General features: G+C 49.1%; 1 protein-coding gene across 8 annotated transcripts in view; it reads right to left on the reverse strand.

Moving 5' to 3' along the window:
- Positions 1 to 2,059: 2,059 nt before the first annotated feature.
- PLAGL1 (PLAG1 like zinc finger 1) overlaps positions 2,060 to 15,229 on the reverse strand; it is a 69,450-nt gene continuing 56,280 nt past the window's right edge. For 6 of the 8 annotated variants that reach the window (XM_016223951.2, XM_087817668.1, XM_087817672.1 and 3 more), the window contains 3 exons: positions 7,569 to 7,706; positions 7,248 to 7,444; positions 2,060 to 4,488 (listed from right to left, as the gene is read on the reverse strand). In XM_016223951.2, the coding sequence (XP_016079437.1) occupies positions 3,264 to 4,488; positions 7,248 to 7,399 (1,377 nt within the window). In that variant the 5' untranslated portion in view covers positions 7,400 to 7,444; positions 7,569 to 7,706 and the 3' untranslated portion in view covers positions 2,060 to 3,263. Of the gene's footprint in view, positions 4,489 to 7,247; positions 7,445 to 7,568; positions 7,707 to 8,122; positions 8,212 to 15,229 lie in introns of all 8 variants that reach the window. The other 2 variants (XM_087817670.1, XM_087817669.1) reach the window with 1 other exon arrangement.

Below are 15,229 nucleotides of genomic sequence, written 5' to 3' on the forward strand. Positions count from 1 at the left end.
AGATGCCTGTGATTCCTCTGGAGACATCATGTAGAACACAGGAAAACTAGCCTCCAATTTTCTTATTTGCTCCCTTCAAAATATTCAAAACCAAATCATTAAACAATGCATTAATCTGTATGATAATACTTGATTTAAAGATTCACTTGAAGCATTTTTTTTTTTAACGGGACATATAATAGGCTTTTTCAAAAATGTTGCTTTGATATTAAAACTTTTAGTGAAACAGTCTTTGAGTATTAGCATTATTTACTTCCTAGGAAAATTGGTTTTTGCCCAGCTTCGTTCTACTTAATAGCTGTGAAATCCTAGCTTTGATATTTGCTTCTAATAAGCATGAAACTGGAATTAGTAGCAACTCCTGTTTTTAACGTCCGTCTCTATACCGTGTAGAATTGTCTCACACACCAGGGCACACAGCTGCTTTGGGGGGACACTGCAGTGGCGGGAACGGGTTACAGTAACCGTCCCACCCGGGGGGAAGCGTGTCTGCCGCCTCAAGCCACGTATCGGGCGTGGCCCAATCAGAAGCCAGCTGTTCATCTCACCGCTGGTGTAGGCGGCTCTGTGGGGAGGTGGCATCCCAACTATCTTTCTTTGTTGCCTTGGGGCTTAATAAACTCTTTTTGTAGAGTCATTTATACCTAACTCGTGCATTTTAATCTAATAATTTTTATTTCTTCTTAAACTCGGGGATTTTAATTAGGAACCAAAAGCCACGTTTCCTGCCTAAATTTAAGTAGGAGAACCCCCAAGCTACTCCCACGGGTAATGCAGCAAACACAGCACATCTGAAATGCCCGGGATCGGTGTTTGGGGGCCAGATACCATGTTTCATGCTCAGGAAACCCAGGTGTATGTCCTGGAACTGAGGGCTGCTGGGCCAGGTGAAAGTATTTGTGGACGCTTCTGTAAATAGATCTTGAGGGGATTTAGCCGAGGTGAGCCGCTCCTCTCCCTCTCGCTCCAGGAGATTGCCTTCCTCGGAGAGGTGAGGGGCTATGGGAGCTGACTTAACGTCCCAGAGCCTGGAATTCCACCGACAAGGTAACCGGCGTCCCTTTGTCTTATTTCCTGCCCCCAGGTTAAACCGTTCCACAGTGACAGCCCCACCCCAGGTAGCTTTCCTGAGACGCCTCTGGCCCTTTACTGTCCAGCACTGGCAAGGGCTGGAAGCCAAGGTTTCTCACATTTGGCTAATAGGCTTCTTTTATTTATTTTTCATTTATCTTTATTGTTGAAAGTATTATGGATGTCCCCCTTCTCCCCCCCCATTGACTCCCCCCTCCCCATTCCCGCCCCTCCCCAGGCCTTCACCCCACTGTTGTGTGTGTCCATGGGTTATGCATATATGCATTTAAGCTCTCTGGTTAAACTCTGCCCCCCTCCTTCCCTCCGAGATTCGTCCGTCTGTTCCATGCTTCCATGTGTCTGGATCTATTTCGTTTGTCAGTTTATTTTGTGCATTCGATTCCACATAGGAGTGAGATCATGTGGTACTTGGGCTTCTTTGATGAGCAAATGAACTCAAGGCTTCCCTTTCTCTACCCCCCCCCCCACCCCCCCACCCCCCCACCCCCCGCCGCTTATTTAGAGGTAAAACAAACAAAAATAAACAGGCTTGTTGGATTTCGGGGTGGGGAATACTTTGTGAAGAAATCACACTAAGGAATAAATAAATTTCTAACTCACGCTAGAAATGAATGGTAACCACCACTGTAGAACTGGCCCAGGGCAGACTCAACTTCAGTAGCTAGTATTCTGACCTGTATGTCAGAAATAAGTTTGTAACATAGAAGGATTCAGAATTTTATACAGTAATTTTTAGAAATAAGCTCTTAGTGTTGTGAATTTAGCCAACACACGCAAGCTTCTATCTTAAGTCATAATTCTACTCAAAAAAGTTGGTTTCTAGTAGATGCTGAATAGAGGTCAGACTAGTAGTTTCTGTGGGGAAGCAATGGCCAGGAGGGGGCATGAGGGAGCCAGCGAGGGAGCTGGGAATGTGTGTCTAGGTCGGGTGGGTAGGCGGTGTAGCTGTAAAAAATCAAACACGCCATTGTCAGGATATGTAAAGTTTATTATATGTAAGATATATCTTCATATAGAAAGCCTCTAAACACAAAAGACAAAGCTTTTAAAAAAGATTAGGTTGCATATTCTCAAAACTCATTAGATATCAAATTCAAGAGAGAGATTACATAGATTATAGTTACATTGCAAAATGTTATTCTTTCTGAATAAAACTAATATTGACTTAACATGATAAATCTTTAAATGCTTCTATTTATTGGTGATTAAAAATATACTTAAGCAGAGTAGTACTTTAAGCCAAAGAGAGTAAAGAAAATTCTTGTTTAATATAGATATATATCTTTAAAAATTCCAGTAATATTTCTTAAATTCCTGTTAAAAATATAATCAACATTAAAGTCAGCAAAATGCTTATTTTGACTGACGCTGGATTATTTTACCATTTAACTTGGTTACACAGTGATTTTTTTTTTTTTTTTTCTGTCAGACATAACTGACAATCAGTTTAGTCTTTAAGATAAATGAAGCAATAACTCACATTGTAGCATCTTGTGGAAAATATTCAAACTACATTTAAAATGCTTGTTTAAAATGAGGCGTCTACTATTCCACAAGTAATTGTTTCTATAAAACTACAGGTTGGCTATGGCAATAGTCACTAAACTACACCCAACCCCGAAAGGTAGAAAGATCCCTGAAAGAAGATACACAGACTAGTATAATATGCAATATAAAGGTTATTTTCGTATTTAAAAAAAAAAGAAAAAGAAATTCTCCCATTCTGGAGAAATCCAAACTTTCCATAGTTCCCTCACTAGGCAGAGCCACATAAAGTTCTTTCATTAACATCGTTACGATCATGGCTTACGATTCAACTCGATTTGACAAACGACGATACACAGCGGCCCTCGTGTGGGTGTCGATTATGACACTAGCTAGTTGCAGTTCCATTAAAGAATACTTGCTGATTACATTTGGTACAAAGCGTGAATACTCAGGGCAGATTGGCACGATACACGCGGTTCTACAACTCTTATCAAGCCAGCCATCGCTACTGAATAAGCCCCAATCCCAGGCCTGCTTTCCAAATCTTTCCTTGTATTATAACTGACGTTTCAAATGCTTTTTAAAACTTTAAATGCTCCTTAAAACCTTAAAATGCTCCTTAAAACCTTAAAATGCTCCTTCAGTCACCCTCCAGAATAAGAAAAGTGGGCTTTGTAAGCCGTTCATCTGAACGCGTGATGGAAGTGGGGCAGGATGGAACCAGTGCCCGCGGGGAAAACATGCGGCAGGGGAGGCAGCGCCAGCTGGCCCAGGCTCATGGTGCTCACGGCCAGCGGGGCGTCCTGCTGCTGCGGCCCCAGGCAGCCCAGCCTGTGCGGCAGGGGCTCCCCAGGCCCCAGGCCCAGGGGGCTGTTCCCAAAGGCGTTCTGGGCAGGCGGCGGTGGCAGCTGCCAGAAGCCCAGCAGAGGGGAAAGATCCAGAGAGGCGGGTATTGCTATGTTCACAGCATCTATGGGCAGCTCCTTGGGCAGGTTTATTTTACCAGCGCCGCCCTTAGCCAGGTCAAAGCCTGGGTTCAGCTTGGGAGGTGACTGAGGCTCTTGCAGAGGCAAGTCCTCCAGCAAATTGATGTTGCAGAATCCTTCTGCTTTGATAGGCAGGTTTGCCAGTGGGTATGAGGTAGAAGTGGCATACTTGTGATTCTGGAGGGGCTGAGGGGGGGAGCTCGGAGGTGCCATGGGGTGCAGAGGCACCAGGGGCTCTGGCAGTGGTGGGACAGCCTGGCAGGGTGGCTCTGCAGGATTGAGGCCGTGCACCTCAGCTGGCAAGCTCCCTACAAGCCCATTCTGCACAGGAGCCCCTACTCCTAGAGCATACGGAGCCAGAGCGGCCGCCTTCAGCTGAAACTGGGGGGCGATGGTGTGGAAGGCGTTCAGGAACTCTCCGGCCTGCAGGCTCTCCTTCATCAGCTCCTGCGAGTGCGTCTTCTTGGTGTGGCGGGTGAGGTGGTCTTTGCGCCCGAATCTCTGGGCGCAAAACTGACACAGGAAGTCCTTGCAGCCTGTGTGGACCACCATGTGGCGCCGGACATCCTTCCGGGTGTAGAAGCATCTCTCGCAGTGGTCGCAGCGGTGCTTCTTCAGCTTGGTCGCCGCGGGGGGCTTTTCATCGGCGTGCGACTTGAGGTGCTCCAGCAGCACCTCTGTGCTCGCCAGCTCCAGGGAGCAGACCCCGCAGGCCAGGTCGCCACTGTTGGCCTTGTGCAGGGCCAGGTGCCTCTTGTAGCCCAGCACGGTGTGGTACTTCTTACCACACTCCTCACACACGTGGGCCACTTTGTTGGGGTCGTGGGTTTGGAGGTGGTTCTTCAGGTGGTCTTTGCGGTTGAAGGTCTTCTCGCACTGGGCGCACTGGTGAGACTTCTGGGGCGAGTGGGTAGCCATGTGTCTAGGGGCAGAAGGGAGAATTGCACAATGGACTCGGGTTTTAAGAGGCGAATGGGGGGTATAGAAACTATTAAAATGTCAGCAGCAGCTTTCTCTAGGTGGCGGTATAAGAAATTGTTTTCAGTTTTAAATAATCTTCTGAAGTTTCCAGACTCTACACATACATAAAATGTCATAATAGAGAAACAGGCGCTACTGAGGACAGGATGCAGTTTCGCACCTGTAAGAACATGGTTTGGGTACATATTTTCCTAATGTGTGCGAAGAGACTGCTAAGCATATACAAGTATTTAAAAATATATGATCATGAAAAGTATTTTTCAGAAAGGGGTTAAACGGGTATTCTGTGCACTGAAAATTCCTGAATCTCCAAAGTGACTCAATTTGCCTGGTAGCAGAACCCCAGGACCCCCCACTCTTAGGTTCTTCTTTCTAATACAATTCCTGCTTGGTCTGTATTGATTTGGACAAGGTCAGGCCATAGACATGAACTAAAAAGTCTATCCTTAACCTCAGAGAGAGCGTGGAACTGGCCCCAGAATGCCAGCCCTAGCACCTGTGCCCTGGACCCCGCGCCTCCCGGGAGATCGTCACGCTTTCGTCTTGGTTTCCTCTATCGATACTTTCCTGTCGGCTCTCTCCCAGCCCGTCTCCACTTCCTCAAGACCCCCCGGTACAGCCCTTCACCCAGTCCCTGAAGATCCCTGGTAATTTCACTGGCAACATCCCAAAGGACTTTCTCTAGGGCCACGGTGCTACTCCTCGCAGCGGTTGTACATGTTTCACAGCTTCAGGGACAAACCACAGTCATCCCAGGCAAGCTGGAATTTCCAAGCAGCTATTTTATATTTGTACTTGTAAAGCACACGTTAGGTTTGGAAAACGACCACAATTTCATTTCCATCATAGTTCCGCTGAATTCCTAAAACTTAAACTCTTGGTTTTAAAAAACTCAGTGATATAAGGGAACCCCGAGTTTGTCATCTTTAAAATTTCAGAGAGGCTCGTTTTCACAGCTGTCGTGCCTCTAACTGCTCTCACCGTCTGCTGCACTGGGACCCATGTTCTCGCTTCTCGTAAGCGAGTCAGTTGTTTTCTCCCTCAGCCTCTGCTTAGAAAATGGAGCGTGTGCTGCGGCGGAGGGAAGCGGGATGGAAAGCTGCCATTACCACGCCAACCCCGCAGCGGCTGCCGTCCGCCACGGCTCTGCTCTCGGGCCGCTGCTTCGGGCCGGAGAGGCGGACCCTGCACCGGGGACCCTGCTCCCCTTTTCCAGCTCACTTCACTCTCAACCCAACAAGCTGTTTCCCTTGTTGAGAACTACCACCTCCTCAATACTGCTTAAGACGCCTCCTCAGTGCGGTTTACCACGGTAATCCCGCCTAATTCCTGTCGTTCCGTAGTCTGCTAGCTCCACCTCCTACACGCGTCCCTGCCCACGGTCACAGTGCCCTCCTCGTGGCGTGGCGGAGCCGGCGCCGCTTCCCGCGTCTGAGCGAGGACGGGAGGGGCCTGTCGCGAAACGGGAAGCCTCGGCAGCAAAGTAGGTGCACGCAGTAGGTGCTCAAGACTTACACCTACGGCAACGGAGAGTGGCCTAGGTCCAGAACACATCTGAATTTTTAAAAACGTAAGCATTCATAGCCTCATTTTAAATGTTAGCTTATTGTAATTACGTGATCTGTGACAGGCATCGGGGGAAGCGCCCGTCGGTGGGGGCGGCACGCAGCAGTCACGGTTGACGGGTGCTGAGCAGCTCCCACCGACATTGTGTTTTGTCTTTCCTACGGTGTAAGAACCCTTTGGAGGCAGAAGCTACATCTCCTATGTCCATCTCCTCTTTCTTAACAGGCACTCAGGAAATAATTTAAACAAAACGTACTATTTTTAAAAAAATCTGCTAAAACAGTGGTTTTTATCCCTCACTGCATCGTGGATGCTTTCGAAAGTCTGATTAGTGGACACACTCCACGTCTGCGTACCCCCCAGATTTCCAGTGGTTAGGGTGGCTTTTAGACCCGAGTGGAGTAACTGCTCCGAAACCTTATGCTCGGAGGTGCTCCCTCCTCTGCATCCTCAGTGTCTGGACCGGGACAAGCCTCCAAGTGCCCGTACCTGGACCATTATGACATTTCAAGTCAGCCTACTTGCCTCTTCTCTATTCTCCAAATGGCTGCCAGGGCCGTGACTCCAGCGTCCTAATCAAATCATGTTCTTCGCCGCTTAGACTCATCAGAATAAAACCAAGCCTCGGGAACAGTGCACGGCTGGGCCTGCTGGGAGCTGCTTCCTTCTTGCCTCCACTGTGAGCCTCACCCTGTTCCTCCTTCACCCTCTGCACACGTGGGCTTCAGGGCCAAGGCTCAGGGCTTTCCCAGAACCTCCCCGCCGTCTACCTCCTGTTCATTCTTCAGGTCCCGGCTTAACGTGGTGCCCCTCTGAGAAGCCTCCCCGGATCTCCCCAGGCAGGGGGAATGTTCACTGCATTTTAACTCGAGGAGTCTGTGTGTGCACTGTCTCCCCAGCCGTGGGTCTTTCTGTTCTCAGATGGGGCATATTGTTCCAGGAGCACAAGACACACTTGTTGAAAGCATGAACTGAGCCGGCCTGGCAAAGCTGCCCATTCAGCTACAGTCATCCCTGGAGACCGCGTTCCGGCTGTGATATACCCGCGTTCTGCGTCCCTTTTCCCCTGCAGTGTTTGGTCTGAGGACCAGCAAAGCCACGTAAAAGCACATACTCGATTCTAAAGCCTCTCACCTCATCAATTTATATCTGGAAACAAAAGCCTTGCCGCACTCTGGATGCAGGCACTTGAAGGGTCGCTCCCTGGTGTGGGAGTAACTGTGGATAGTGAACTTCTCCAGCGTAAGGAACGTCTGGCCACACACCTGGCAGGGGTAGGCAGCCATGGGTGCTGTTCTCACACCTTCCTTCTCAGGCGCACTGACAAAATGCTGAGCCAGTTAAGCACAAGGGGAAGGTTAGTGCTGAGCCCATCGGCAGAGCCACCCCGCTGAACCCCAGCCCCAGCCCCAGCCCCGGGCAAAGGCGGTGTCCTGGGCCCGGCTCTACTCTGACCTGGGCCTCTCTGGGTCACTAGCTCTGCTTCCTGCTGTCCCACAGCCTACTTTAAGAGCGGTATCGGGCGCAGATGAGATTCCAGGAGAAAGGAAATCTGTATCACTGGAGCCAGGGCTAGTCCTGGGTCACCAGACTCTGTGGAGAGAAGAGAAACCGTTTTCTTGCATTAGCTGTTGGAAAGCAATGCTTCTCCTCCCCCTCCGTTCAGAACCAGCTGCCCAGACTCCATGTGATCCCCTGGAGGGCTCCAAGGCAGCTCTCCTCCCGCTCCTCCCCGGGTGCTCTAAGAGGCCCTCCTGCATAGAAATGCCCCTGCCTGTGCTGCTCCCGGGTGGCAAGGAGTCCCGCACACTCTCCTTGTGAGAGAGGCGGCTATTTCCACAGACTCTGCTTCAGACACGAGCTTAGGTCAGTGTGAGCTCAGCTGACCAACTGAAACAAACTGGTGTTTGAGTGTTTCACTGGTACAGAACCCAGTCATCCCTGCTTATTCAAACCAGGGGCTATTCCTCTCCACTCACTGTCAGCATCACATATGTTGTTCATCACACCTGTTTAAACTTCCAGGGGCTGAGACGAAATCATTTGTATACGTCTAAGTTCATTTGCTTGTAAGTTTACCATGCAGAAGGGCTCAGCTCTATGATGTAAACAAAATGCGAAAAAGGCCAGTTTAATACACCCCTGCGCCTCTGGAGGGGAGAACATACTCCCAGGGAAACAAAACTGACGGCGGTTTGGGAGACAGCTCAGGCTGCCCTGAAACGTGTAGGTACCATCCTCTAGTAAACTGTTTTTAGTAACCTCTCCCCCTGTTGTTTGTGGAGGCATTTCCTCATTCCCCAGCCCCACCCCGGAGGACCACGGCTCCTGCTGGCCGGCCACTTCTAGGAGGTGGGCCTACTGACTTTTCAACCTCAACGGTCTCAAACCCAAATTATTACCACCCTTCCAGCCCAGGCAAAGTCCCTGAAAACCTGGCTCTTCTTTTTCTACCAACTGACCATCATCTGAGGAGCCTTAAGAGTCTGGGGTGGCGTCACGAACAACACTTAGCATAAGCCTGGCTACCTGGAGGCCTGTGCTGTTCCAGAGAGAGAGATTCCCAGGCAGGGGACGCTAACCTCTCAAGTGCCAATTAGCGTACTATATGCTTACATTAAACACACTGGAGGAGCTTTTGTACACAGGCCAGCCCTCTCTGTACTTTGTCAAGGACTCAGCGCACTCATGGCCAAGGGAACAATCACAGCAGGTCTTCGAGGAGTCTGTGCCCTGCGGCTGTGCGTTTACTGCCAAGTCTGAGTTGCTCTGCGTTGTGGAAAGTTCATCTTTCCTTACGTTTTCAGGTACTTTCAGATGGGAACGCTGGAGCCTAACTCGATGAAACTTTATAATGATAGTTCAAGCATCTTTAGCTATGTCAGCCTGCAAAAGCTGCAGTGAACTTCTGTGTTCTCCCCCCGCCAGCTCAGAGGTTTAGTGTCTGGACCGAGTTCACAGGAGCCGGCACCGGGCAGACACCCTCGCGGTCCCGCCCACCTGCGGCAACCTTCAGGACTGACGCGCACACTCCGACCCGGAGCTCGGCCCCGATCCAAAGCCAGGCATACGCGCTCAGCCAGCATCCTGGCACCAAGCCTTCTGAGGGCAGCTCGCACACCCTGTTCCTCTGGTCTAAGTGTGGGGACTGGAGCTGAACCCCTGTCCTGGCTCTGCCCAGATCCCTCTCCCCAACTCCGTTCCCTCCCAGTAACCGAGTTCGTGCCTGAGGCCCTGCTTTGAAGCATCCCCAACAATGCTGGCCACAAAGTAATTCCTTCCAGGAATCCTACCCTGTGTGGCCGAGTTCTTGCTGCCAGGTCTCATGATGTGTCTACTCCTCCAGCCTAAGTCTGGCTCAGACGGGCCCGGCTATAAAAGGCAGAGAGCTGATGATCACCCTGAAATATGCTCAGCTCATTCACTCGAAACCGCTCTGGGTTCTTCCCAGGTCTGTCAAAATGATCAAAATGTACACACAGTCTGAAGTGTGAAACTCATCTCCTTGTCTCCATGGCTGAACCCAAAATAGCACTAGTCACCCAGAAGATTGTTTGATTAAAATAAGAGGTGCCTGCCCTTTGGCATTAATAAAGTTTTCCCAGATCCAATCTCCAGCCACTTTCCTAGAGTCCAACAGTCATGGACAGCACTACCTACATTTCTCTGGGGCCTTCAATGATGGCAAATCCATACCCAGGGAGTTTCAGACATGGCCACATTTCACTTACATGGGAGGCGCATTCCCTCCAACTCTTTCTCCCCCACTGAACTCTCGCCCAAAGAACTACAGAAAGTCAAGTCAGTTAAATTATTTAACTTCATAAATGTCTTTTCCCAAGACTTTATCTTTCTGAGTTTTAGATCTGTGTGTTAAATACACCTCAGATGTTGAACTGAATTAATTATATGATAGTAAACGTTAATTTCTTCAGGAAGTCTTTTTTACATGACGAATTAAAATTCACAAAGAGTTATCTCATGCACTGTAACTGTGTATTTCATTAATACGGACCTTCAAATCTAAATATTTGTATGATTTTCCTGATATAATCACAAACTTCTACAAAGATAATCTTTCCCAACAGACTATAAATTCACTGTGGCCAAGGATCAAAGCCCAGCTATTTTTAAAAAATAAACCGTGAGGGTAATACAACATCTCCCATCACCACGTACTTGACCAGAGCGAGCTGGCTGGCTGCTGCTGATTCCAATCTTTGGTTGAAACCTGACGCGCTTTGTGGCCACATCTTTAAAACAGACTTGTGATTAACTTTCTATTATCTGGCAAACCACCAACAATCCTAGCGGGGAACTGACAAAGGGACGGTCCTGACCATAATCAGCCTGTTCTGTGACTCGACGCACAGAATGCGTATGAGTCTTCAGTACAGTAACATTCAACACCTGTCGCCACAGAGAGATAGTAAGTCTTCCCCCAAAACATCTCAGGGCATGATTTTCAATCCCCTTGATTCTAAAAATACTGACTGAGTGATGCAGATCTGCCAGGATGCCAAAGAAGGCTTGTGCCATCTGCTTCATTCTGTTCGTGCTGATTATTTTAGGGAGGAGAGAGGATCAGATAGGAATAAGAACATATATATATGGCAACAGCCAGGAAGGACTGTGTTCCCTGCGGGCTGAGAGTATACGATGGGAGAGGGAGGGGCCAGAGCACAGCTGTAGTTCCAGGGCGTCCCCAATCATCTAACGGGGGGACAAATGTTTTACAGCAACCTCAAAATAAACCATGACTTCTGGCTTCTATTTCCATTGTCCCCATTGACACAATGGCAGTTCGGTTTCTGAGATCACTACAACCATGGGGGAATTAGAAAATGTGTTCGGTGAGACCCTGCCTCCACAAAAGGCTCTTCTATGTTCCCTCCAGAGCAATTTACTCAACAGCCTGGGAGACGTTACCCCTCCTATGATTGAAGCAGCTCAGGAGCCTGACGGAGTCTTCTCTGGAAAGTTGACCAGCCCAAGAGAAAGGAGCTACCGCCAAGGACAAATGGCGTCCCCAGGATTTACCTGCCCTGCGCACAGCAAAGCCCTTGCCAACTAGCCCCGTCTAAGAACACAAAGCTGACGTCAGCTTTTTAATGGCTCCGCTCTCCTCAATCAGTAGGCAGCCCAGGATCACCAGAAAGCAGGAGAAAAACTGACACAGAACAAATACAAAAAAGCAACTAGGCTAAAGGAGAGAATTAAAAAGGCCTCTATTGAGAAAACTTCAAACCAACGATCATTAATATCCTAGAGAGAGGCAGAGTTCTGGGTCCATCATTAAAATCTCAGCCCTTGTGCTTGTACTCTGTGGGCCTTCCCTCGGCATTGTGCTTGGCTGGCGAGACTCCAGCCCTCATTAGCCTCTTCAGTCCCAGACCAACCCAACTCCTACCCCTGGCACTCCCATGTCCCCTTTCCCTGCTTTTTTTTCCTTTTTGTCACACGCTTACTACATCTGACATTTTCTGTTTTCTTTCACACACCCCACCACCTGAACACACTGCAATAAAATTCAATTTTTAAACCAACTAGCTTGGCAAAAATAGAAAGTCAGGCAAAACCAACAAAGGGAAAGAGGCCACACATAGGACTAGAGTTGGGGACAGGACATGTGCCTTCAAGGACGCGCTTCCTCAGGAAGTTACAGACATGACTCCTTTCAATTGCTCTATAGACAGGTACGCCTAGAAAGGTAAAAATGCGGTTGTGTAAGGAGTGACCACCTCTTGCTTGAGACATCAAGAGAGGTTTCATGGGGAATCCAGAGTCACAGCTGAGCCTGCGAGTTTGGCCGGTTTTCGAGGGAGAAGTGGTCTTTCGGGCCAAGGGAATGAACCAACACAGGGCTCCTGACAATAAGGAGTTGGGCATGACCTGGACAGGGCGCGAGTATGGGGACAGTGCGGACAAACAGGCTGGAGAGAGAGGCAGAGGCCGGTCACGAAGGGTTAGGGATGTCTGGCTCCATCCCACTAGGAGAAGGGGGAGGGGGGGTTGTTGTAATGCTTTAGGAGATGACTAACCTACGAACCACTAACTCGGCATTTATGTGGAGGTGGAGTGAGGCAGGTGGGGAGCCCACAAAACAGTCGCAACGGGAAAGATCAGCAGTGGGAAAGGCGTGAGCACAGGGCTCTAAGCCCCACAGAACCAGAAGACAGAGGAGCCAGGTCACAAGGGGCAAGGACGACCGAACACCGATGACCAGGGGGCCAGGCGACAGAGCCCATGATAAGCAACAGACTTGTCAGATTCTACTTCTTAACAATAATTATGGCAGCGACGTATAAGCTACACTGGAGAGCGGTGGGACCAGGGGGAGGGAGAGCATTTTGGCTTCTGCCATATCTCGGAAGAGATAACAGTGGCCTGAAAAGCAGGCCTAGAGAGCAGGCTGAAATGACAGAGTAGTAAACAGAGTAGTTAGATTAGAACTTGGCTTAGGTTAGAGAAAAGAGGTGACAGGATGGCCGACAGGGAAGGGAAGGATGAGAGCCAGAAGAACAATCCAGCACGGCCTTGATGTTCAAAGTTCCCCTTTGGATATGTTGAGTGTCCCGGTGCCTAAGGGGCCCCCGGGCCAGCGGGGAGGCCTACAGCATGGACGAGCTGACTCTTGTAGCCCAACAGAGCAACCGATGCTCTCATGCTGTCTCGCTTCAGGGGAGTAGATGTCACTTGCTTCTGTAAGGGACTCTACAAAGTACTGAGCCCTACATGGGTGGCCTCAGACCCTGTCAGCAAGCTCACATGATCAACCCAGAGTGGTTTGTAAAGTGGGCTGTCCTGGGGGAAGGAGGAATTTGTTTTCTTTACGGCAGGCTGCAGCTAGACTGGTCCTCCCTTAGGATATCTACACTGCATTGTGGAACAGGGTGGAAGCAGGCCTGTGGGGACATGCAAGTCTCAGAGGCCCCAAGGACAGGAGAAGCCTTCGCCTCCAAATTCCCCCAGTTCCTCTTGGGTAAGACAGTGTAGCAACAAGTTAATGGTGATTTAAAAAAACACACAAAAATGAGAATTAAGTTTGCACTAAAAAAAAAACTTGATAAGATGTTCCAAACTAATTTCTAACTGGTGAGAGTACACAGCAAGACCCCAACAGCTCAAAATCTACTGAAAGAAGGTGGGCTTTTGACAGGTGGGAGCCTTTCTTTGTTTGAATATGTTGAGCCGACTGAAGATGATACTTAACCTATTTAATAGCCACGCTCGCCACTCCAGTCTACATGGAGGGGAAACAAGGAAGGTGGGAAGGGAAGAGGTAGAAGTAGGTGGAGTGTAACAACAGAACTGGAATGGGAGGAAGCCCTCAGAAGCAATGGAAAAGGCAGAAGCCCAGGCACGTGAGCCTCAAAGAGCCACAGCAGACAGAAGTCAACGCTACCAATGTGGAAGGACGCCGGAGCCAGGACCCTTCACGGCAGGGGCCTTTACTGAAAGAGGTCCCTAAGCTCCCAGCCCTTCCCTCCACACAGAGTGGAAGCAGGGGGTCTGCACAGCTGGATCCCTGGAGAGGGCCACCAGAGGGCTTCCACAGGATGGGTTGGTTGGCATTAACCCCACCCTGCAGAAAGGAGGGAAGGAAGCATATTTACAGATTTATTTTTTTCAAATTATAAGAGAAAGCTTATTTACAAAGTTACAGAGGTAGTAAGAGTGAGCCATAGAAGAAATGGGCTAAAGCAGCAAGTAACAGAGGCAAAAGAAGGGTCCCTGGAGCTTAGGAAAGTACACTGGAAAAGATTTTAGGGGGCGTGCTCTGGGGGGGAGAGTGGGGGAGAGAGAAAGGCAGGGGAGGGCAGGCCTCTTTATAGATTCTTAAATCTTCCACAGGCCTCCTCTCCCCGCCACACACACTATATTTTTAAATATAAACATTTAGGAAGGAATATCAAATGTCCACAAACAAGCAAACAAAGTGTGTGTGGAGCCCAGAGCTGGGTCTGCTGAAATGGAAAGGACCTTGCTGTAAGGAGACTATTAATGAACTCTAGGTAGCACGGTGGGGGTGAGGGGCAGCGAGCCGAAACCCAGACAAGAGCCTTTGGAATTAGGAGAAGATTTTCTAGTCATTAAAGTCAGTGATGGGGACTATTCCTTTGTGACATCTGAAAATAGATCCCCCTCCTCCCTCCCAACAAATCCTCAGCCACTGGCCTTTGGGCTCTTTTAGGGGAGGCTTCTATAGCTGACAGCCGTGATCTCTTTTCCTGGGACTCTAAGAGTAGGGCACGGAGGAACCAAAACTACCTAATTAGCAGCAGGGCCCATTGTCCTAATACGGTTAGCATTCTAGGGAAAAGAAAGGCCCGGGTCCTTCCCAGGAAGTGTGTGAGGGTAAAGGCTCAGCTGAGAAAAGTAACAAGAAAAGCAGACCAGTCTCATCGGAGACGGGAAGCCAGATTCGTGAGTCAAACATCTCTCGAAGGAAATTTAAAAACTCAAAGGTGGGCTGTTTGATCCTAAAACAACAGTGCCTCTAAACAAACAAAACAAGGCCTGAAAGTGCAGAGAAAAATACAGTCAACGAAGTATCTCGGGGTGAAGTTAGAGATAACTTCTCTCTGTGTTTCCTTTTTGACTCTCTGTATTTTCTAAGTTTTGACAATGAGAACTTAGGCTGAGCCTAGGAGTGCACCAGGTGGACGGGCGTGCATTTCAGGCAGACAGAAGAACATAAAAAAGCAGAGACACAAAGCACAGGGCAGCAGGGATCTCGGGGTCCAGTCTGGCTGGACCGCAGGTGTGAGTACAGGGAGGCCTGGAGAGGGGGCTGTCCCCGAACCCACAAGGCCCCACGCCCCAGGAGAGGAATCTGGGGTTACCTATAGGGAATCGGGAGCCAGTGAAAGTGAGGACAGTTCATCGACAGATTGCTTTACACAAGAAAACAGCTCAAGGAATCGCTTACCCCTCCCCCGTGGACAGCTTCATTGCCCCAGGGCACAGCCCAGCGGAAAGGACTACTCTGAAACTCTAAATGGTCTTTTTTGACAAGCCTGAGACCAAATCTGATTACCCAAGTGGACACAAATGTAACTGGCAGTTTTAAATGACAACACTATTTATTGCTTTTCAAGCTCTGCCAATGGATG

Source organism: Miniopterus natalensis, chromosome 5 (assembly GCF_054644295.1).
Source record: "Miniopterus natalensis isolate mMinNat1 chromosome 5, mMinNat1.hap1, whole genome shotgun sequence".
NCBI classification, from domain to species: domain Eukaryota; kingdom Metazoa; phylum Chordata; class Mammalia; order Chiroptera; family Miniopteridae; genus Miniopterus; species Miniopterus natalensis.